Source organism: Vulpes vulpes, chromosome 5, assembly GCF_048418805.1.
Source record: "Vulpes vulpes isolate BD-2025 chromosome 5, VulVul3, whole genome shotgun sequence".
Lineage (NCBI taxonomy): Eukaryota > Metazoa > Chordata > Mammalia > Carnivora > Canidae > Vulpes > Vulpes vulpes.
Genome location: NC_132784.1, coordinates 79,242,123 through 79,266,035, shown reverse-complemented (window position 1 = coordinate 79,266,035; position 23,913 = coordinate 79,242,123). Strand labels below are relative to the sequence as shown.

At 38.6% G+C, this 23,913-nt stretch overlaps 1 protein-coding gene across 1 annotated transcript; it reads right to left on the bottom strand.

Annotated features, from left to right (window-relative positions):
- Nucleotides 1–6,579: 6,579 nt before the first annotated feature.
- Nucleotides 6,580–7,539, bottom strand: LOC112930516 (olfactory receptor 5A1). Its single transcript, XM_026012867.1, has one exon. The coding sequence runs from the start codon at nt 7,537–7,539 to the stop codon at nt 6,580–6,582; it is 960 nt and encodes a 319-aa protein (XP_025868652.1).
- Nucleotides 7,540–23,913: the final 16,374 nt, after the last annotated feature.

The following is a 23,913-nucleotide window of genomic DNA, read 5'->3' as shown; positions in this document are numbered from 1 at the left end:
GTACTTTGTCTGGGGTGTGCCTTCTGGTCCAGAGCTCATCCTCCTATTCAGTTGCTTAGAGCTTTCTGCTTTCTCTCTCAGGTCCTTGCTGTCCACAGTCTACCAAACTCACAGAGTAAAGTAACTCTATTAAAACCTCATGCTCCTGCCAGTCTATTGTCTAAGTACTTTATACTTTGCTTGATTCTGCTTTGCATACAGTCTAATCAGGCCATATAGTTCCTTCTCGTCCTCGGGTTGCTGCTCTCTAATGAAGCTACCAGACCTTGAAGCTGGCTTATTCTAAATCCATCCTTCTGGGCCCAGAAGGCTGTGTTTATGGGAAAACACTAGATTTGACAAGACAGAGGGAGATGGGAGAGAAACTGTAACCTTTAAGAAACTATTTTCCATTGCCTGTTAACACCTGCAGCTTTGGACAGTAGAGAAGGGGTTTTCAAAGTCCAAGTTCCAAGGTTGGGGGTGCATAGATGGTTCACTATATCCCTGTAGATGAATCACTACAGTTACCCCTGAGTATCTCTGTGAAGAAAGGCTTTGCAGAATCTAAAATCCATGGTTTCATGAATTCATCACTCTCTTGGGTATAGAGGACACATTCTTACTTACGTTTTCTAAAAGCAGAAATGATTAATCTCCATCCCAGTGGTCAGGCCCTCAGATTTCCCTGAGTTGGTCAATCTTGGGATTTTCCTTTGTGGTCCATGAGGAATACACACAGGAGGGTCTGAAAGACCCAGCGCAGGATCAATACCTGATCATAGAAAACCCTGCCCTTCCCACCTCCAAACAATCTGTCAGTATACAGAACCTTGTAAGCATTGAGTTTCTATTGTTTGCTAAGTGTCAGGCTTGGCATTTTGTGTATGTTAAGATATTAAATCCTGCAAACCACCCATTTACAGATGACTTGATAGACACTGACACAAATTAAAAGGACTCTTTGCACAACAATCCTCACATCATGAGGCCATATTCTCTTCATGGCATACATTACGAACTTTCCTTCAGGTGGCGTAGCACAAAACACATGGGCTTTCCCTAGAATATTTTGGTGTGTGCACTACTTAGGGCAGGAGTGGAGAATATCTTTTCTATGAAGGAAATACATGCATATAAAAAGCAATAGAAGATGACAGACTTGTAAGAAAAGAAACTTCCTAGTTAAATATACATTAAGAATCCCACCATTTGCTTCAACGTGAATGGAACTGGAGGGTATTATGCTGAGTGAAATAAGTCAATCGGAGAAGGACAAACATTACATGGTCTCATTCATTTGGGGAATATAAATAATAGTGAAAGGTAATAGAAGGGAAGGGAGAAGAAATGGGTAGGAAATATCAGAAAGGGAGACAGAACATAAAGACTCCTAATTCTGGGAAATGAACTAGGGGTGGTGGAAGGGGAGGAGGGTGAGGGGTGGGGGTGAATGGGTGACGGGCACTGAGGGGGGCACTTGACGGGATGAGCACTGGGTGTTCTTCTCTATGTTGGCAAATTGAACACCAATAAAAAATAAATTTATTATTTAAAAAAAGAATTTAATTTAACAAACTGCTTAATTATACTAAATAAATATTTAATTTTAATTTGATGTAAATTTTAAGTTAACATAATATAAAGATTTAATTCACTTGCTTCAGAAACAGAGTATGGAATTGAACGTTTATTAAATAGGTAAAATAAATAATAAAAAGGTGCAGAGAAGTGGATTCTTAATTCCTGTTACAGCCAAGGATTAATGGGAAGAAAGATGCCTAGATTAGGAAGTAAGTATGATTTTCAAGAACTACAAGGTTGTTTCAACTTTTGCTATCACCCACAGCACTGTGATGGACACACTTGGATATATGTGCACATCTTAGAATACATTCCTAGAAAGACAATAAGGTGAAAGCATGTACATTTTAATGATTTTTTTGATACATGTTGCCAAACTTTAGAAAGGCAGTGCAATTTGTATTTTCACCAACTGTATATGAGAGGGCCTATTTTCCTGAACTTTTGTTAGCATTCCGTATTATGGTGACTTTTAAATTTTTGCCTTTCTAATAAAAAACTTCTTCATGGCTACAGTTTTATTTCTTTGAATATTAGTACAGTTGAGTATTTCCTCATCAAATTATTAACCATTTGCATTTCTCCTTTCACGAGTTGCTTGCCCATTACTGTGCCCATTTTTTCTATTGGTTTGTCTTTTTCTAATTTTGTTTGTAAGAGATATTTATATAAATTATTGTGTACTATATATGGTGTGCATATTTTCCCCAGTTAAACTTATGTCCTTTAACTTTCTTTATGTTTTGTTTGTCATACATATTTTAACACTATTGTAGTCAAATCTGGCCTTTTTTCTTTTATGGTTTGCTTTTAGCATTAAGTTTAGAAAGATTTTTTTTCTATTCCAAGCCTTCATATATATTTATCTATATTTTCTAACTGCCATGTAGCATTTTAACTTTTATTCCTTTGAAAATATTTATTTATTTATTTATTTATTTATTTATTTATTTATTTATTATTTTTTAGAAAGGAAGAGGGAGGGAAGAGAAGGATGGGGCAGAGAGAGAGAGAGAGAGAGAGAGAAAGAGAAAGAATCTTAAGCAGACTTCACATTCACTATAAGGCTCAATCTCATGACCCTGAGATCATGACTTGAGCCAAAATCAAGAGTCAGATGTTTAACTGACTGAGCCATCCAAGTGCCCAGCATTTTAACTTTTAAAAAGCATATAATTCAGGACACCTGGGTGGCTAAGTGGTTGGGAGTCTGCCGTTGGTTCAGGTCCTGATCCCAGGGCCCTCAGATCAAGTCCCGCAACGGACTCCCTGCAGGGAGCCTGCTTCTCCCTCTGCCTATGTCTCTGTGTCTCTCATGAATAAATTAAAAAATAAAAAATAAGATGAAAAGCATATAATTCTTCACTTCTTTGCAACTTGGTTTATTTTGTGTAGTACGTGTGTATTTGAAACTAGAAAGAGTAAAATGTTTTGAATTTTGAAGCTAGGATAACATGTTTTGAAACTAGAAAAAGTAAAAATTTAAAGGTGGAATCTTTAATCTCTGCCTTAAGTCTTAAAAAAATAGGTTATGTAATGTTTAAATATGTTCTAGAAAGTGTTTCTGGCAAAATTGAGTTTCTAAATATTTTATAAAATTCTTCTATACTTCAACCAAGTTAAATTAGCTTTTCATTTCTAAGGGGAAAGAACTCCATTTTAGAGATGGAAGATTTCTGAGTGAGAGGGAGAAAGCTGGTCTTCAGAGTATTTTGTTCTGTAAACGGTGGATTCGTGTTGTGATCCAATGGTCTCTTTTCCCTTTTGTCTACAGTTAGAGAGAAAGGAGGCAGGGAAGGATAAAAACCCTCAGGGTAGGTTCACACTTGCTTTTAGGCACAAAGTGGGTTAGATTTCTCAGACTAGGGAAATGGGTGCTTTCATACCTCTTTGAAGATGGAAGCCCATTCAAGTCAGGAATATGGTAACACATCTCTCACTGCAATTAAGCAGTTTTGCATGAGTTTAATAAATTATGCGTAGAGAGAGCAAAGATAGAAAATAATTGAGAGTTGATGTATAGGGTGTTTTATTTGTGCTGATGTTCTGGTGTTTGCTTTCCACTCTAGCTCTAGTTGTTTATTATACTTATGATAATTAGTACTACCAAAGTTTCAAATTGTTATGAGTAGTAGTTGAATTAAAAACTCTCTTATTTTTTTTTAAAGAGTAATAGGTGAGAAAAAGGATCTACTTTTGTTTGGTCTCTCTTTCATTGAAACAAATCTACAAGACACCTTGTTAGCCATACCACAAGGTAATAATGCAAGCACTATACTCAGCAAAAGCCAAAATTACTGTCAACAGTGAATTATTTATTTATTAAGAGAATATTTATTCTGTGTCTACTACATGCTAGACATTGTGTTAGATTCTGGGAGAACAACAGTGAACAGGGATCAGTCTCTGTCCTCAAGAAAAAGGAAGGATCTGGGTTGAATTTATACTAACTTACAGAACTGTGAGATAATAAATTTATAAATTTATACTGTTTTAAGCCACTTAGTTATGGTAATTTGTTTATAGTAGTGATAGTAATCTAATACACTCAGATTCCTCAGATCAGACTATATAGAGGCCATATTTTATTCTGCTTACAAGAAAAACTCCCTCACAGGGTTAGGTGGAGGTCTATGTTATATGAACTGAGATGGGTTGGCAAATAAGGCAGATAAGGAAAAATAAAGAGCATGCATTCTTAACTTATAGAAGAAGAAGAAGGTAAAATGATTTGATAGTGGATTATCTGTAGATTTTCTTTAAACCTTTTCCCATAATTTTCACAAATTGAATCACTTCTTTTTGGAAGAAAGAATAATTATCCTTAATCAAGCTTACTCATTTGGATTCAAATATACTAGAATTCAAGCATGTCAATTCTAAGCTTCAAAGGAATAATTTATTCTTAGGTCTTCAAGTCTGTTCTTTTTTTAAAAAAAATATTTTGTTTATTTATTCACAGAGAGAGGCAGAGACATAGGCAGAGGGAGAAGCAGGATCCCTGTGGGGGAGCCTGATGTGGGACTCAATCCCAGGATCCCAGGATCATGACCTGAGCCAAAGGCATACCCTCAACCACTGAGCCACCCAGGTTCCCCCTCAAGTTCTTTTGGCAATTCTGGCCCTTCTACTGGATCTTACATCTGAAATAATATTAGAGGCTTCCTTACGTTGACCTCTGCTAGCTGGGGAAGCATAAGACTAGAGCTACCTGGGGCATAGCATCCATCAATAGAAATGATTCTCAGGATTTACAGTACAATGCCATATAGATCCTAATATTCATAAAGGCAACTGATAAAAGAACATTAAGAAAAGTTATGTATTGGGTAATACTATTGGGTGTTATTTCTATGGATCATTTTAAGTTTGCTTGACCTTGGGAAAAGATTGAGGAGACTGGAGAACCCAGGGGATCTGAGACAAATATCTTTCCTCCCCATACATCCTTAATGGTCTTCCAGATATGAAGTGTCGTGCACGCTGGGGGCGACAACCGTCTAGGGATGAGGGCAAGGGAATAAGGAAAAGAAAAGAGACATAAACAGATTGGGAGCAGGAGGGACATATGGCCGGATTCAGCCACAATGCCAACTTTATTTTATTATTCACTCTTTTTTAAAGCAGGGTTGTATATCAAGCAGGATAATTTAAGCTTAGTTCTCCAGACATGTCCTTTCACAATAGATAGCAATGGTATGCGCCCTTGAATAGATAACAATGGTATGAGTCCTTGAGCCACAAGCCTTTAACAACAAGGGTGAGACAGGTGGGCCACAGTTGGAAGAGTCAACAGAGAGCCATTGCTCGATCCATTAACCCCTTCCTGGCATGCGGCTCCCAACAATGAAGGAAATAATTAATATACTAATATGAACAACAAAATCAAATAAAATGTTTTTGCATATCCAATAGACCCATAGTATTGGAAAGTAAGTGTGCTGGGAAGGGGACAGGGTCACAAATAAAGTGAGTGTGCTGGTCATTTTCTGGCAGAAATGGCTGTGATGGCCTATTCCACTCTAATTACTCTCCATGAAGGAAGAATGATCTGGAGGTGAGAGCCTGAGGTGTGCCTTTCTGAGATGATGGCACGTCCTATTCATTGTAGGTCTGCAAGGGCTAATCTGTACAGGTAAAGAAACAAGGATCTTATAGGAGCAATGGGTTCTGATAGAAGAGCGCAAGAGGAACTCAGAATGTGGTGAGAAAAGGAGAGAATGCTATAAAATGGAGTCAGGTGCTGAACAAGTGAAGGGATGACATGGTAGAAATCAAGGAGATACTGACCAGGTAGGCAGGTTAGGTAACCAAGACTGGGAAGAAGAGCACTGATGTAATTCTGTGGGGTTCAGAATTTCCAGGCCCCTGCATAGCTGAGAGAGAAATGGCAGCTAAGGATATTATCCTTCAGTATTAGCAAGTTATTTAGTAGCTATAATGGGAGTGCAACAGGCATGTCGTGGAAGAGTGTTTAAGAGTAGACATCTTATTTTTCTAACTCACCTCAACCATACACAGTATATCTTTTTGGGTTATGCCATGTGCCAGTAGTAAGAGTCATACACTTGTACAACTTCAGGGATTTTTGTCGTTGAATGTGGAAGGTAGCATTGGGCTCTGGAGTCAGGAAGACCTGGGTCTGAACAGGTTCTGCCTCTGACTTCCTGTATGGCCCTGTATGAGCAAATAAGTCTTCCTTGTTGGGACTGCGTTTCCTCATTTGTAATAGGGAGATGGTGCTATGTGCGTCGTAGAGCTGCAATGAGTATTTAATTAAATAATATACCTGGAATACATTAAGCACCCAATAAAGGTGATTGTTATAACACTGATTGTGAGAATAGGGTATCCTGGGGCAGTGTTTTTGCTGAACTAATCTCTTCCCCCTTTTGACTCTCCATGGTGGGGTCAGCAGATAGATGGCCATGCACACAAGATGTCTCCCTCGTCAGTGCCAGGGGTGGAGATAGATCTTAGGATCATCTGTCTCTGTCAGCTTAGAGAAATATATTTTCAATCATGATCTAGGAAAAACACTTTCTTCTTCTCCAACGCCTTCCACAGGGCGTCTTTGATATCTCTGTTCCTTAGACTGTAAATGAGAGGGTTCAGCATGGGGATCACCAGCGAATAGAAGACAGATACCACCTTGTCCCTGGCAAGTGAGTAGCTGGAGCTGGGCCGCAGGTACATGAAAAGAGCTGTCCCAAACAGCAGAGTCACCACCATCAGATGTGAGGCACATGTGTTGAAGGCTTTCCTTCGGCCTTCCACTGAGCGGATCTTCAAGACAGCAGCTCCTATGTAACTGTAGGAGATGAGGAGGATGAGGAATGATGTTCCCCCAACAGTGATCACTATGAGAAAATTCACCACTTGACTAGGGAAGGTGTCAGAGCAAGAAAGTGCCAGGACTGGTGGAAGGTCACAGAAGAAATGGTTGATGATATTGGGTCCACAGAAGTGGAGCTGAAATATAGAGATGGCCTGGATCAAGGAGCTCAGGAAGCCACCGACATATGCCCCCAGCACCATGCGTGTACAGAGGCCCTGGGACATGATGGCAGTGTAGAGCAGGGGGTTGGAGATGGCTGCGTATCGGTCATATGCCATGGCAGTCAGAAGGAAGCACTCAGTGAGACCCATGCTGACAAAGAAAAAAAACTGGGCAGCACAGCCCAAGAACGAGATGGTCTTTTGCTCCTGGAAGAAATCAGTGAGCATCTTGGGGGCCACTGTGGAAGAATAACAGATGTCAATGAAGGACAAGTTGCTGAGGAAGAAGTACATGGGCGTGTGCAGACGGGGGTCACTTCTGATCAGAAAGATGAGGGCCAGGTTCCAGGCCAGTGTCACAAGATAGATACTCAGGAAGGTCACAAAGAGAAGAGTCTGCAGTTCTGGATGGTCTGCAAATCCCAGAAGGATGAACATGGTCACTGAAGAGCTGTTCCAGGCCTTAACTGTGGACATGGTTCCCATGGACCACAAGGACAAAATGTAGACCTGACATAGTAATGATAATCTATGTTACCAGTGATATCAGTCAACAAAAAATCACAAAATACATGAGAGGGCAGGTACTGTATTGCAGAGGATCACAACTTTATGTAAAGATTCTTTTTTAAAAAATTCAATTTGCCAACACATAGTACATCCTTAGTTTCAGATGTAGTTTTCAATAATTCATCAGTTTGCCTATAACACCAGTGCTCATCCCATCACCCAGTTACTCCATCCCCTCACCCACCTCCCCTCCAGTAACCTTCAGTTTGTTTCCCTTGGTTAAGAGTCTCTCACAGTTTGTCCCCCTCTCTGATTGCAAAGATTGTTTCTCTTAGAAGGCGATTTTAGTTGGTGTCTTAAATATTTGTTGTTTTTTAAAATATAGTACAATAGGATTGATGTGAACTCAAGCTTTGGATTCAGACTCTCTGTGATCAGTTCCTGTCTCTTCCACTTAGTACCTGTGTCACTTTGAGTGAGATAGCCAATATCTCTAGGCTCCTATCTCCTTATCTTCCAAGATGGATGACAGTACCTACTTGACATTTCTTTTTAGGAATTAAATAAGGCAAAGTGTGTAAAGTGACTAACACATAGTATGTCCCAGTTGTCAGAACAGTTTTGTGTGTCCCAGATAAATTATCTCATGCCCTGAATTAACTATTCATCTCACTTTATTCAAGTTTGAATACTGGAACAGAGAAATTAACAGAGGGACCAGGTTCAGTTTTATAGTTGTGCAACAATCAGATATTTAGAATGTTTTTAATCCAAAGGATTAGGCCAGAATATGCAGAAATACTCTCAATTGGCAAATATTAGATCTGAATACACCAATGTGGTTCCAATTTCAAATTTGCCTGTAGTCAGAGCTCTAAGATATTGAGTTGTTAAGAATGGAGACTGGATTTAGACAGCCTGGCTCCAGTCCCCAGATTTACCACTTAGTAAAGGTGTGATCTTGGGAAAGTCACTTGTACATTCCATCTCTCTCTGTAAAATCTCTGTAAAGATAGTTATAGCACTTATTTTGTTATTAGGATCTATCTATCTATATATCTATCTGTCAATCTGCCGACCTAACAATTATCTATCTATCTATCATCTATCTATCTATCTATCTATCTATCTATCTATCTATCTATCTATCATTTATCTATCTATCTAATATCCTTTAGGACATAGTTGACCTATAGTGAGTACTCTGTGTTTGTTGTTTAAACCTAAATATGAAATGTACTTGATCAAATTCTGAGAATTTTCAGCGTATGAAGCATATTTTTATGATCAGGGGTTTGATTCCATCCAGTTCACATGGATAAGAAGATAAGAATTCCCTCCCACACACACATACACACCCAGACTAAGTCTTAATCCCTCTAAATCAGGAGAGAACTCCCACTGTCATCAGATCTCTGATGCTGAAGGCCTGTCGCCACAGAAGGAAAAGTGCAGTCAGAGGGGCCTCATGGCTCACGGTGAATGACTCTTATAGGCTTGGGATATATTTTGATCCTTCCTTGGGTCTTAATAATTTGGAAATCAATGAAATTACCTTACCCGTCTTTTATTTTTTTATTTTCTTAATAATAAATTTATTTTTTATTGGTGTTCAATTTGCCAACATACTGAATAACACCCAGTGCTCATCCGTCAAGTGCCCACCTCAGTGCCCGCCACCCAATCACCCCCACCCCACACTCTCCTCCCCTTCCACCACCCCTAGTTCGTTTCCCAGAGTTAGGAGTCTTCCATGTTCTGTCTCCCTTTCTGATATTTCCCACTTATTTTTTCTTCTTTCCCCTTTATTCCCTTTCACTATTATTTATATTCCCCAAATGAATGAGGCCATATAATGTTTGTCCTTCTCCGATTGACTTATTTCACTCAGCATAATACCCTCCAGTTCCATCCACATCGAAGCAAATGGTGGGTATTTGTCGTTTCTAATGGCTGAGTAATATTCCATATTATACATAAACCACATCTTCTTTGTCCATTCATCTTTTGATGGACACCGAGGCTCCTTCCACAGTTTGGCTATTGTGAACATTGCTGCTAGAAACATCGGGGTGCAGGTGTCCCGGCGTTTCATTGCATCTGTATCTTTGGTTTACCTGTCTTTTAAACTATATTTTCAGCTTATTCTACCCACCCTTTAAAATATAGAAAATCTCATAAATTCCATTTTATATTTCAAAATGGAAGTGTCATTTTATGAATTTAAAAGCAATGTGTGAGCTGTGAAATAATTGGATCAATATATAACTGTGAAATGTTGAAACTAAAAATCATGTGCAGTTTCTGATCAATGCAAAAAAATAAAGAAAAACCTAGATATTATGACATTCTATTTCCTGAAATAAGAGCTCTTAACATTTTGGTGTACACCTAACATGTGCAAATATATGTATATGTGTGTGGATGTTTGTTTCATAGTGCACAAATATTATAGAGAATTACAAATATTATAGAAATCATTCCAAGTTTGGGAAGTAATACTTTCTCTATTTGCTCTGAGTTTTCTTGCTCAATTTAAAAGAGCCATTTTATTTTGATAACCCTAGTTTTTCATAAATCAGTTCATATCTACCCATTGCCAGTCAAGGTCTCATTGACCTTAACTTTCTTCTTGAAGCTTACACACAGAGAGACGCCCTTGGAATTGGGGTCCACTCTTTCTTAATGGTTCCTGCTACAGACTTCTCAGTGCTAAAACCCTCACATTTTGAGAGTGGAGAATGTAAAGCTCCTTTTGGTCATCACCATGCCATCATTGTGCAGAGTTTCAGAGATCCTACTTATCCCAATCTTGTCAGTATGTTTTTAAGCTTTCTACTCAGAGGGTTTGCATCTTTCTGTGAAAGGTGTGTAGACTTTCTATAATCAGGAGATAATTCTTTCCTCTTCAAGAAGAGAGACCTGCAGCAAAGTTTGGCATTGTCTAGAACAGATGTATAGCTACATAGAGAAACTGTGGGCAAAAGAAAACAGCTCTGCTGGTGCCTTCACCCATTAGTGTAGGCTCAGCCCTTAGTCAGGTAGAAACTTGAGGTCTCTGATGTGATTAAAGGTCATTTGGAGCACTTATTCAGGTTAGCAGCAAAAGGAGGGGGATAAAGTGATGGTTATGATCCTGGGTAGGCTTCAGGACAAGCCCGATTCTCATCTTGCCTCTGTTGCTTGCCAGCTATAGGGTGTTGGGCAACTAATTTAGCCTTTCTGAGGTTCAGTTCCTCCATTTGTACAATGGGGATAACATTGACTTCTTAGAGTTATTGGGAGATTGCTTAAGATAATGTGCAAAAGACTCATAGTCCTTAAAGAATTCTTTAAGGAACTGACTGTTATTTGAAAACATTGGGTGTTATTCTGTATGTTGGCAAATTGAACACCAATAAAAAATAAATTTATTATTAAAAAAAATGAAAACACTTCCCTTCATGTGGTGGATTGAGATGAGGGGTCCACAGATGGGTCATGTAGGCTTGTAACAAATGTTTGGGAGTGAGGTTGAAGACTGTAATGATCTGAGTTGGGGTGTGGTGGGTTGATGGGTCAACTGCAAATCCATTAGAATGTTGCCATCAAGGGGAGAACTTTCACATTTAAGGATGAAATTTCCCATCCCCAGAAACAGAAAGTGAATCTGGACAAATTGGAACAAGAGGAAAAGCACATCCAGAGTTTTATTCTCTCCCATGGATGCCCTGAATCTTACCCTAGAACATTAAACAGAAAGTATCTTCAAGGTTCTTGGAGCACTTTGTATCATTGAGCTCTGCTCACAAAGAGGTGCCTCTTTTTTTCAGAGAGAAAAAAACTTCACTGGTAGCAAACTGAGTGGAGGGCTAGTTTGGTCTGAATCTAGACTTTCCTACAATCCTATCATATAAGTATAATGAATAGCAGCTGAAGAAAGAGAGTTCAGGAGACTCAGTGACCTCACTGCATTCACAGATGCTGAGCCACATCTTTGTAAAGAACACTAGTCTTTGAGGCCATGGTGAAGATATAACACAGTAAAATCAGGCACTTAGCACAGTAACTTGCACACGGAAGACACTCAAGAATTGATGGGAACTGGAAAAGGTGATTTACAACTCAGGTCATACTTTACGAAATATCTGCAAGAAAGTGCTAAGTCTGTCTAGTCTGAGCCACATACTTGGGGATGGAATTAAAGAACAGTATGAAGGGAGCACCTGGGTGGCTCGGTTGGTTTAGCAGGAGACTCTTGATTTGGTTCATATCATGATCTCGAGGTCCTTGGATCCGGCTCCGTGCTCAGCAGGCAGTCTGCTTGAGGATTCTCTCTCCTTCTCCGTCTGCCACTATCCCCGGCTCTCTCTTTCTCTTTCAAATAAATAAATCTTTTATTTTTTAAAAAATATTTTATTTATGTATTCATTCATTCATTCATTCATTCATTTATTCATTTGTTCATGAGAGACACACAGAGAGAGGCAGAGACACAGGCAGAGGGAGAAGCAGGCTTCCTGTAGGGAGCCCAATGCGGGACCTGATCCCAGGATCCCAGGATCACGCCCTGAGCCAAAGGCAGATGCTCAACTGCTGAGCCACCCAGGTGGCCCTCAAATAAATAAATCTTAAAAACAAACACAACAAAAAAACCATGGTATAATGACAAGGAGAGCTTTAGCCAAACTGGGGAACAGGAATGGATTGTCTGATCTCTCCATCATTCTTGTTCTGGGCTCTATCCTCCACTCTATGATGGCCCCTCCTCACACCCTTGCAGGAGCTTGATGCCCTCAAGGTCTTCTTTCAGGTCTGTCCTTCATCCAAATGTGCAAATCTCGACATAAAGTGAGTATTCAAAAGGTACTGAAACTTAATCCAGAAATTAAGATTCAGATGGTAAGATTCAGGCAACCAGTTAGGACAGAGGAGGGTTTTAGAGGTTAGAAGTCTCTGTGGTGTTTGGAAAATCTGCTGTGTGAAGTCTGCCCCAATCACAGCACTTCCAGATTGCTTCTCACACCACTTACTAATAATTGGAGCTCTGTTCAAGGGCATAACAATTCCTTCCAAAATTTCATCCCCTCTGCATTCTCTTCTAGTTGCCAGGGCTCAAACATAGTCCAGGAAGCCCATCAAAGCAGTGGTAAGGTAAGATTGTGGCTGAATTGTGGGAAATACAGGATTGAGAGGTACATGGAGAAAAACTCAAATCCAAAGAATTCCTTAGTTATCTACATGGGCTTGTAGATCTAAAGTGTTCTATAAAGTGAGATTAACATGGGTATGAAGACAAAAAGTAAAAGATGAATGATTGTACTCACCCTTCTTCCTCTTGTTTGTCTGTCCTTTAGCCAATGTGTGTCTTAAGTTTTGCTTTGGAAGGAGTCTAATCATGCTTCAGTAACTGCTTCCAATCTCCCGAAGTGCTAATGAGCTGGGAGAGCAAGCTTGGGGTTGGTTTGTTCGCCAAAGATAAAAATATCCACTTGATGCATAGAATGTGTATTTGTAGGCAGAAAAGTGGAGGGGAAAAATATACAGAAAGAAGAGAGAGAGAATCTTTAAGAAGCTCTTTTGGTATCTGCTAATATCTGCATTTGGGGTCTTTTTGAAAATGTTTCAAAGCTGGGACTGGAAATGATTTTGAGAGAGGTGTTTTTCCCATTCCCCTTGGAGATGTTTCATTACATTTGCCCTTGAGGGTCTTTTATGGAATAGAAAGAAATGTATTACCCAAATCTCACAGATTTGTAGTTAATTGATCTCTGGGGTGGTATGGAGAACATATACTCATATAAATGGTCTGAAAACAAAGGCTTATTAAACTCCATCCCAATGGCTAGCTCCTCTGATCCCCCAAGGCTATTCGAAGTCTCTTCTGCTAGAACATGATGAATAAACTCAGGCTAGCAGCAGAACATATGGGACAAGATAAGCACCTAGTCTGCAAAAGAAAGTAGAACTTTACATATATGCAGAAAAGTGAAACTAATTGCTCAACATTTTGCAGCTGATCAGAGATTGATCCAATATTTGAATGCATGGTTAGGTGACATCAAACTCTGCATATGAATGGTGCATGCATTGATTATGTTTTTTTTTTTCCTTCTTTTTTTTGGGTTGGAGTTCAATTTGCCAACATATAGCATAACACTCAGTGCTTATCCTGTCAAGTGCCCCCTCAGTGCCCATCACCCAGTCACCCCAACCTCCCGCCCACCTCCCTTTCCACTACCCGTTGTTCGTTTCCCAGAGTTAGGTGTCTTTCATGTCCTGTCACCCTCACTGATATTTACCACTCATTTTCTCTCCTTTCCCCTATATTCCCTTTTACTACTTTTTATATTCCCCAAATGAATGAGACCATATAATGTTTGTCCTCTGTTGACTTACTTCACTCAGCATAATACCCTCCAGTTCCATCCATGTCCAAGCAAATGGTGGGTATTCGTTGTATCTAATGGCTGAGGAATATTCCATTGTATACATAAACCACATCTTTATTCATTCATCTTTCGATGGACACCGAGGCTCCTTCCACAGTTTGGCTATTGTGGACATTGCTGCTATAAACATCAGGGTGCAGGTGTCCCGGCGTTTCATTGCATCTGCATCTTTGGGGTAAATCCCCAACAGTGCAATACCTGGGTCGTAGGGCAGGTCTATTTTTAACTCTTAGAGGAACCTCCACACAGTTTTCCAGAGTGGCTGGAAAACAGTTCACATTCCCACCAGTTCACATTCCCACCAACAGTGTAAGAGGGTTCCTCTTTCTCCACATCCTCTCCAACATTTGTGGTTTCCTGCCTGGTTAATTTTCCCCATTCTCACTGGTGTGAGGTGGTATCTCATTGTGGTTTTGATTTGTATTTCCCTAATGGCAAGTGATGCAGAGCATTTTCTCATGTGCTTGTTGGCCATGTCCATGTCTTCCTCTGTGAGATTTCTCTTCATGTCTTTTGCCCATTTCATGATTGGATTGTTTGTTTCTTTGCTGTTGAGTTTAATAAGTTCTTTATAGATCTTGGATACTAGCCCTTTGTCTGATAGGTCATTTGCAAATATCTTCTCCCATTCTGTAGGTTGTCTTTTAGTTTTGTTGACTGTTTCTTTTGCTGTGCAGAAGCTTTTTATCTTGATGAAGTCCCAATAGTTCATTTCTGCTTTTGTTTCCCTCGCCTTCATAGATGTATCTTGCAAGAAGTTGCTGTGGCCAAGTTCAAAAAGGATGTTGCCTGTGTTCTCCTCTAGGATTTTGATGGAATCTTGTCTCACGTTTAGATCTTTCGTCCATTTTGAGTTTATCTCTGCGCATGATGTAAGACAATGGTCCAGTTTCATTCTTCTGCATGTGGCTGCCCAATTTTCCCAGCACCATTTATTGAAGATACTGTCCTTTTTCCAGTGGATAGTCTTTCCTGCTTTGTCGAATATTAGTTGATCATAGAGTTGAGGGTCCACTTCTGGATTCTCTATTCTGTTCCATTGATCTATGGGTCTGTTTTTGTGCCAGTACCACACTGTCTTGATGATTACAGCTTTGTAATACAATCTGAAATCCAGCATTGCGATGCCCCTGGCTATGGTTTTCTTTTTCAATATTCCCCTGGCTATTTAGGGTCTTTTCTGATTCCACAGAAATCTTAAGGTGATTTGTTCCAACTCTTTGAAGAAAGTCCATGGTATTTTGATAGGGATTGCATTGAATGTGTAAATTGCCCTGGGTAACATTGACATTTTCACAATATTAATTCTTCCAATCCATGAGCATGGAATATTTTTCCATCTCTTTGTGTCTTCCTCAATTTCTTTCAGAAGTGTTATGTAGTTTTTAGGGTATAGATCCTTTACCTGTTTGGTTAGGCTTATTCCTAGGTATATTATGCTTTTGGGTGAATTGTAAATAGGATTGACTCCTTAATTTCTCTTTCTTCAGTCTCATTGTTAGTGTAGAGAAATGCCACTGATTTCTGGGCATTGATTTTGTATCCTGCCACACTGCCGAATTGCTGTATGAGTTATAGCAATCTTGGGGTGGAGTCTTTTGGGTTTTGTAGGTACAGTATCATGTCATGTGCGAAGAGGGAGAGTTTGACTTCCTTTTTGCCAATTTGAATGCCTTTTATTTCTTTTTGTTGCCTGATTGCTGAGGCTAGGACTTCTAGTACTATGTTGAATAGCAGTGGTGAGAGTGGACATCCCTGTCTTGTTCCTGATCTTAGGGGAAAGGCTCCCAGTGTTTCCCCTTAGAATTATATTTGCTGTGGGCTTTTTGTAGATGGCTTTTAGGATGCTGAGGAATGTTCCCTCTATCCCTATACTCTGAAGAGTTTTGATCAGGAATGGATGCTGTATTTTGTCAAATGCTTTCTCTGCATCTATTGAGAAAATCATATGGTTCTTGTTTATTCTCTTGTTGATATGATCTATCACGTTGATTGTTTTATGAGTGTTGAACGAGTCTTGCATCCAGGGGATAAATCCCACTTGGTCGTGGTGAATAATCTTAATATACTGTTGGATCATATAGGCTAGTATCTTGTTGAGAATTTTTACATCTGTGTTCACCAGGGATATTGGCCCATTAATTCTTTTTATGGGGTCTTTGTCTGGTTTTGGAAGTAAGGTCATGCTGGCCTCAGAATGGGTTTGGAAGTATTTCATCCCCTTCTATCTTTCGGAACACCTTTAGTAGAATAGGTATTGTTTCTTCTTTAAAGATTTGATAGAATTCCCCTGGGAAGTCATCTGCCCTTGGTCTTTGTGTTTTGGGAGGTTTTTGATGACTGTTTCAATTTCCTTCCTGGTTATTGGCCTGTTCAGGTTTTCTATTTCTTCCTGTTTCAGTTTTGGTAGTTTGTGGTTTTCCGGAAATGTGTCCATTTCTTCTAGATTGTCTAATTTATTGGTGTATAGCTGCTCATAATATGTTTTAAAAATCATTTGTATTTCCTAGGTATTGGTTGTGATCTCTCCTTTTTCATTCGTGATTTTATTAATTAGAGTCTTTTCTCTTTGGTTTTTAATGCATTGATTTTGGAACACAAGTGCACATAAGGTTCAATTTACCCCTCCATTCACAAATCCATTCTCTTTCCACAGAAACCTGGTATCTTTCTCTGAGAGAAACATTAGATGCGGGGATTTTTCCTCTAAAAAATTTTAAGGTTACTCTGATATAGCATGATGTAGTATAAAGATGTAAAACGTTTATGCTACAGAGGGTCATGTACCTATAAAAAATTTGGGGCTAGACAGGGAGCAAAAAGGAAGTCATTAATTCATGTGTTTGGAGAGGGAGGGAGAAAAGGAAGAGGTTTGACTAATTTGTTTCTTACACTGAGAATACTGAACTTTGATGAGAATTGAAATGGGGAGATTTATGTAAGCTCAAATCAAGGTGATAATCTTTTTTATAAAGTAGATAATCTTGAACCTCCAAGTGATTCTGAACTTTCCCAACAATGAGAATAGTCTCTTACCCTGTCTGAAGACCCCCTTGGGCTTGGGCAGAAGGATGATTTAAGTAATAGAAAAATGGTTCTTTCCAGAATCTCTTCTCTCTTCTCAGGCTGCACCATTGTCCTGAAATCAATTGAGAACACTTTGATTCTTCTGTTAGGATCTTCCTGTTGAGAGTTCCTGAGGGCAATCCATGGATGTTTAGTTAAAAAATTTAAAAGGGTTCTTGGAAAACTCATACTTAAGATACTGTTGATTCGTATGTGTCTTCAAACACCTTGATAAGGAGAGAACATTTTGTTTTATTTTGATTAAAATTAGAGTTTAATTTTTTTTGCTGCCATTTTTACTGTATCAATGGTTAAGGATATTTTTATTTTGTTTAGGTATATTTATTTTTTAATATACATATATTCACTTTTTTGTTTAATAATAAATTTATTTTTTATTGGTGTTCAATTTGTCAACATATAGAATAACACCCAGTGCTCATCCCGTCAAGTGCCCCACTCAGTACCCGCCACCCAGGCACCCCCACCCCCCTCCCTCCTCCCCTTCCACCACCCCTATATTCACTTTAAAATATTTATTTATTTATTTGGGAGAGAGAGCAAGCACAGTGGGGGTGGCTTGCAGAAGAAGAGGGTGAGAGAAACTCAAGACAGACGTCAGGATAGATCTCATGACACTGAGATCACAACCATGAACCGGAACCAAGAGTCAGATGCTCAACCAACTACACCACCCAGGCACGCCTAGGATTCAACATTTATAATCTCCTAATGATTCATTTTTGAGTTTAAGTCTTACCTAGCAATTCCAAGAGAGTCTGATATGTTCAAGTATTTTCCATGAGTATAACATTACATCATTCACAAATAGTGTTCATAGTAATACTAAGCTCAAAATAATAATAAAAATGACAGTGACAGCAATGACTGTTTATAAAAAATATTGTGTCCAGATTTGATAAACATGACTATCTCTTAAAAACTATGTCCAAATTAATTGGCATTTTAATTAAAATGTGTACAGTAGTTAGTTGGTATTTAATGAAAGCATAAAGTTATCTGGGCACAATAATAGCATGGATTACTGGGTGCCTGGGTGGCTCAGTCAGTTAAGCATCTGCCTGCCTTTGGCTCAGGTCATGATTCCAGGGTCCTGGGATTGAACCCTGGGTTGGGCTCCCTGGTCAGCGGGTTGTTTGCTTCTCCCTCGCCCTCTGTCCTTCTGTCTACCTCTGCTTGTGCTCTCTCTCTCTCTCACTTGTGCTCTCTTTCAAATAAAGAAATAGAATCTTTTTTTTTTTTTTTTTAAGAAATAGAATCTTAAAAAAATAATATGGATTACCATGCATTTCTAATAAGCTGGTATCAAACTACTACAGCTAGAGATGTTTCTTCTGAGACACGTTGGTAATTTAAAAGTCAGAACAATAACTCATCCGATTTGAATAGTTTTTACATAATGGTTTTCATATAAGTTTCACATATAATCCGACAGTCATAAATGCTGGTACACTCGATTGAATCTCACAGATGAAGGAAGAGGCGATGTGAAGTCAATGGAGGTGTGCAAGACCACACAGATGGAAATAGGCAGAATGCAGACCTCTGTGCCATGTGTTAACACCACCATTTTTAATGCTTTCTCACAGTTATGGCTGTCCTTTTAGGCTGTTCTTTTGTTATGTTATGATGTTTTAAGAACTTAAAAATATGATTTGTTTAAAATGTTACCATGAATGTGAATTTGTGCCTTGCCTATACTTATACATCACTCTTATCTAAACATATTTGTTTTTTAGTGTTATTCACCTTTTTCAATATGCTTAGTAAGTTGTCCATCTCCCTGCTCTGGTTTCTTCCCAGAATTGAACCGCATGAGAGTGTTGAGTTAAGGTACTTGAGGGGCACATGGTACAGTGCATAGAGCATGGTGGGTGTATAATGTGCTTGAGGATAATCAGTTGTTATTGCTATGGTAGCTTCTCAAGTGGATGTTGGTGCCCAAAGATCACCTCTTAAGACTGACCCTACAGTTCAGACATACTTCCACTAGGTGGCAGCTACATTCCATGGGAGGGTCTGCAATTGTCCTCCCCTGTGCTGATCATGATTTGCTAATATAGTTATCTCAGTTGTAATCATGCTGTTTGGGTTCTTAGAGGCCTTCCACTTTAGTTTTTTGTTTTGCAGTAAAAAACGGAGTCCCAGAGAGGTCAAGAACCTAATTTCCTACAGAAGAATGGGAATTGGAACTCAGGTTGTACAAGTTCCGGTCTTTCCTTTCCTTTCCCATATGAAAGGAAAGACCACTAAAACCTCAACATGTGCATTTGTCTTGTATCATATCTCTGTTTGGAATGTCTGGTGGAAAGACTCCGGATCTATAAAAGGTTGACATTTATACTCCTCACTAATAGAAGATACATAAACCAAAATAACATTTCAGACTCCAATTTGAGAATCAAGATTGTGTTTTATTGCCAAGGACCTTTGGATTTTTCTCTGGGCTGTCTTTGAAATGGTTAAAATAACCTCATTAAAATAGCTATGTTAAACTACTAAATAAACATGAAACCAAATCGTATTTTAGGAGAAGCTGTCAGCAAACAAAATCCTAGTGAGTTAAATGTTGAGTTGACTCTTTTTTTTTTTTTTTTTTTTTTTGGTTTAAAACAGTAATTTATTTCACTTATAATTCTGAGTAAACTGTGCTGGGTTCTGATGAGTAGTTTTTTCTTTGTTTTGTTTTGTTTTGGCCTTGGCTGACCTCTCACATGTATTTGCAGTTAGCAGCTGGTTGGCCGTACTAGGGCTGGTCTAGGATGGGGTTAACTAGAAAAAAAATCACTTTTCTCCATGCAGTGTCTCAGTCTCCAACAGGTTAGCCTGGGCCTGTTTGAAAGGCAATGAGGGTACATTCACAGGTAAATAATATCCTTTCCTCTAAGCTTTTAGTCATATTCTTTTCAACCTCTGAACATCTGGCCAACCTCTTAGCTATTGCCCATGAATTCCTGCTTCTGGACTTAAGTAGATCATGAGATAAACAAGTTAAATTGATAACCATGGGTAGGATTTTCATTCTGTCCCACTCTTGAATAAGGTGTCATAACTGCAGTTAAGTAATCCAGGTTGCCAGCATGTTGCCAGGAACCATTTGCCAAGCAACATCCCCCTTTTCTTCCCTCCTTGGTCACATGGGTATTGTAATAGGCAACCTCCATGAGGCTAAACATGTGATTTGAAGACAGTTAGCAATACAGCATGAAGAGGTATACAGGAAGTGGAACCATATGTAAATACAAATGTTTTTTGTTGGCAGGGGGCTGAATGTCAGGATTTGTCAAAGTTCAGTCATATAAATACCTCTTCTACTTGAAAAAGGAAAGTGTTGGGTACTCAGTTCATGACAGGCAGCACAGCCAAGTTATGAGACTTCTCATATCTTCTAGTCAGGCAATCCGCTAATGGCAAGTTAGTAGTTATCAGATGAAGAACAGTCTTTTATCTGAGGGGCCAAGAGTTTTTCTGAATTTTAAAGACCTTCTCAGTGTTACATCGTGTAGTCTAATGTAATAGACTCCATACATTACTCTGATCTACTTCAGAAGTATTAAGCAACATGATATCTTGGGAAATAGGGGCCAAAAGGTAGCATGGGTTGAACTGCAGCATAGTGTTGAGTTGACTCTTAAAGAGTTACCTCCTAAACATTTGTAATTCTATATGAAGTTTATTTTCTTTTACGTGCTATTTGTTTTCATACTTTTTAATGTTCACTTTAACTTTCCACTTTGAATTCTCAAATTTAATCATACATGAAATCTGATGTTTTATATATTTTTAAAGATTTTATTTATTTATTCATGAGAGACACAGAGACAGAGGCAGAGACACAGGCAGAGGGAGAAGCAGACTCCTCACAGGGAGCCCGATGCCGGAATTGATCCCAAGACCCTGGGATCTTGACCTGAGTCAAAGGCAGATGCCCAACCATTGAGCCATTCAGGCATCCTGAGATCTGATATTTTAAAGTAAGGGTAATGAGAGTTTATGCTTATATCTAAGTGAATTTAATAAGGCAATGTTCTTCCTTGTTCTTAACTTTCTTATAGCATAGGTTGACAAATACATCAAATATCCCGACCCTACATTTTCCTCTCCAATGCAGATATTACTAATTTATAATTTGCTCTTTATTCTTGAGTTTCTCATTCTTATTTTGCAGATAACCATTATCACTATAATCAGAGTTGTCATGACGGATGAAATCTACTACCCCCTATTATCAACTTTTCAAACTCCAAGAAAATGTATAGAGCATAATTAGGGATTACTTTCTAAATTATGAGATTTTAAAAAATTATGAGATTTTAATTAATTATGACTAAAACACTTTCATAGTTGGGCTTGATTCTCCTAGCCTCAGGATCTTCTGAGCCAGTATGCCCCCCATCCTAGCCAAAATGCTTCTGTTAATAAAGAACTGACTTAAAAAAATATATAAAGAACTCACTTGACTTTTCTCCTTCACAGTCTATGTTTGGAGTTACTCACCTCTTTTTCTTTCAATGTCAGTTGCTAGATTTCTTTCCCTAAATTCAGCCTATTACCTTCTGTGTCAAGAGTCTCAGTAATTATACTCTTTCAAATGGAATTTATTTTTGTCATTTAATTAATTTTTATTCTCAGACTCGGGTTCTCTAACTTGATCTCCATGAAACAAATTAATTCCTTTTTGTGAACTTTGTTCCCATACAAAAATCTTCAAAAAACAGGAAATTAGTGTCTCAAAATTGTAGACTTTCAGAGCTTGAGGTATCTTTGGAAAGTAAGCTGAATTTGGTCACATCCTGCAAGGTGGTGGAAGGGTTAATTGACTCACCCACAGCCACACATCCAGGTCATGGCAGTGGTGGAAATAGGATTCAAAATATTAAAGAGTAAAGAAACTGTTTTCATCACAATGAGATGTCAGATAGAAAGGAGCTCTTGGCCACAACCCTAGAGACAGAATTAATGATGTTATTACATAACATTCATTGAGTAGTTTCTATTCATCAGGCACTGTGCTAAGATCTTCCTATTCACATCTCATTTCATTATCACAAAAGCCCTTTTGAAATTGGTATTATAATTATTACACCAGTGCTATAAATGAGGAAATTGATATTTCAGAGATTAGAAAAATTGTATATGTTTATACAGATAAAATGACAGAGTCAGAATTTGAACCCAACTCTCTTGTGTGTGGATATTCCAATGAAGGGTCTCGAAGTGGAAAGTTGCCCACCAATGCCAAAGGAAGTCTTCCTGGAGTCATGTCAGGGAAAGCTCAGAGGAGAATAAGGCAGGGGACTGTAAATAAGACTCTGGCAATGGGTGGTTATCCCTATCCTTATCACCCCAGAGAACAATTACTGCTCAGAAATGTTTAGTTCTAATGAATTCTGGGCTTTTACTTTGGGCCCAAGAGTGAATGACAGGACAACCACGTGGAGGAAAAGTGTGGCTACTCCTGCCCATTAAAATAGTGAACTCCCTAAGGCCATTTTGAAGACTTAGTAATAATGGAGCAGGGATTACAGAAGTGGATATTACTATTTGCATGAGGTCAGACTATAAAAAATTGACTGAGCCAGAAACCAGGCATAGAGCAAAGAGCATACTTTTTAATGTTAATGTTTAATGTTAATGTTTAATGTTTAATGTTTAATGAGCATACTTCAGATGAACTGAAGTTTGTAAAAAATGTTAGTGGAGCAAAGCAACCAATAATTGTTCTTCTGTAGGATGAGATCTCAGAACACTTCTGCCTGAAATAATTCAGTAAGTTCAGCTCCTTCCTCAACCAACGGAGTCACCCAGGTGCCCCAGCCACCTTGTCTTTCTTAATGAAAAATGCACATGGGCTTCTCTCTTAAAAATGATAACCTGGTCTGGCCTGATGATATCAAGGTTGTCCCAAGCCCATCCTTAAATATTATCCTTAAGTATCTAATGAACCCTTTCCAGGTTTCCTTGCTCAGAAAATACTGGTTTCTGCTTGTTCTTGACTACCACGATTCATCCAATTTCAGTCAACGTTGGTATTGTTCTACCATTCCCTCAACCATGGAGATATTAATCTCAGCCATTCTATCCAATAATAATGCTGACTGTGCTCATGCAAGTTTTGATCTTTTAATGCATTTTATGCACTTCCTACATAAAAACTTATTACATAATTAGAAAAATTTTCTAGTTCTAAGCATGTATGTCTATGTATATTTATATATCTGTATATTTTTTCTTTTAGTTTTGTACCCTGATAGTATGGATTATTTTTATTATGAGTTGGTCAAAATGCAATATGTCAAATATTATAGCTTGTTGTGTTTTGCTCCTTTCCCAGATTCGTATACTAAAGAGATATAAAATATAAGATTCCTCGTGGTTGTTAACCTGGGTTTATATTTTCAAGTCGGAAAGTCTAAAAAGCCATAAACCTAAAGCAACCTGCAGACTCAGCTGATTTAACCTTCCCATTTTTTTAGCTGAGAAAATGAGAATCTGGAGAGGCGAAGTCACTTTTCCACAGTCCCCAGGGAGTCAGGAATGAAGCTGAGGACAAAACTCCGATTATTGGTTACCAGTTACTTGTTACTCCATTAGAGAGACCTTCTTCTAATCAACAAGATGTATGGCATAGAGATTTTAAATAGTGCCAAGAGATTATCATGGGCAGACTTCCTCAAAGAAGAAGAAACAGCTAGCAGGTGGCTGTGATGTTGACTTGGTGTTAATTGTTTATATGATTTTCCAGGAAATATCCACTCATAATAACAAACACAATCTAACTGATCACGGGATTGTTTCTTTCCTTAATGCAGGAAGTAGGTCT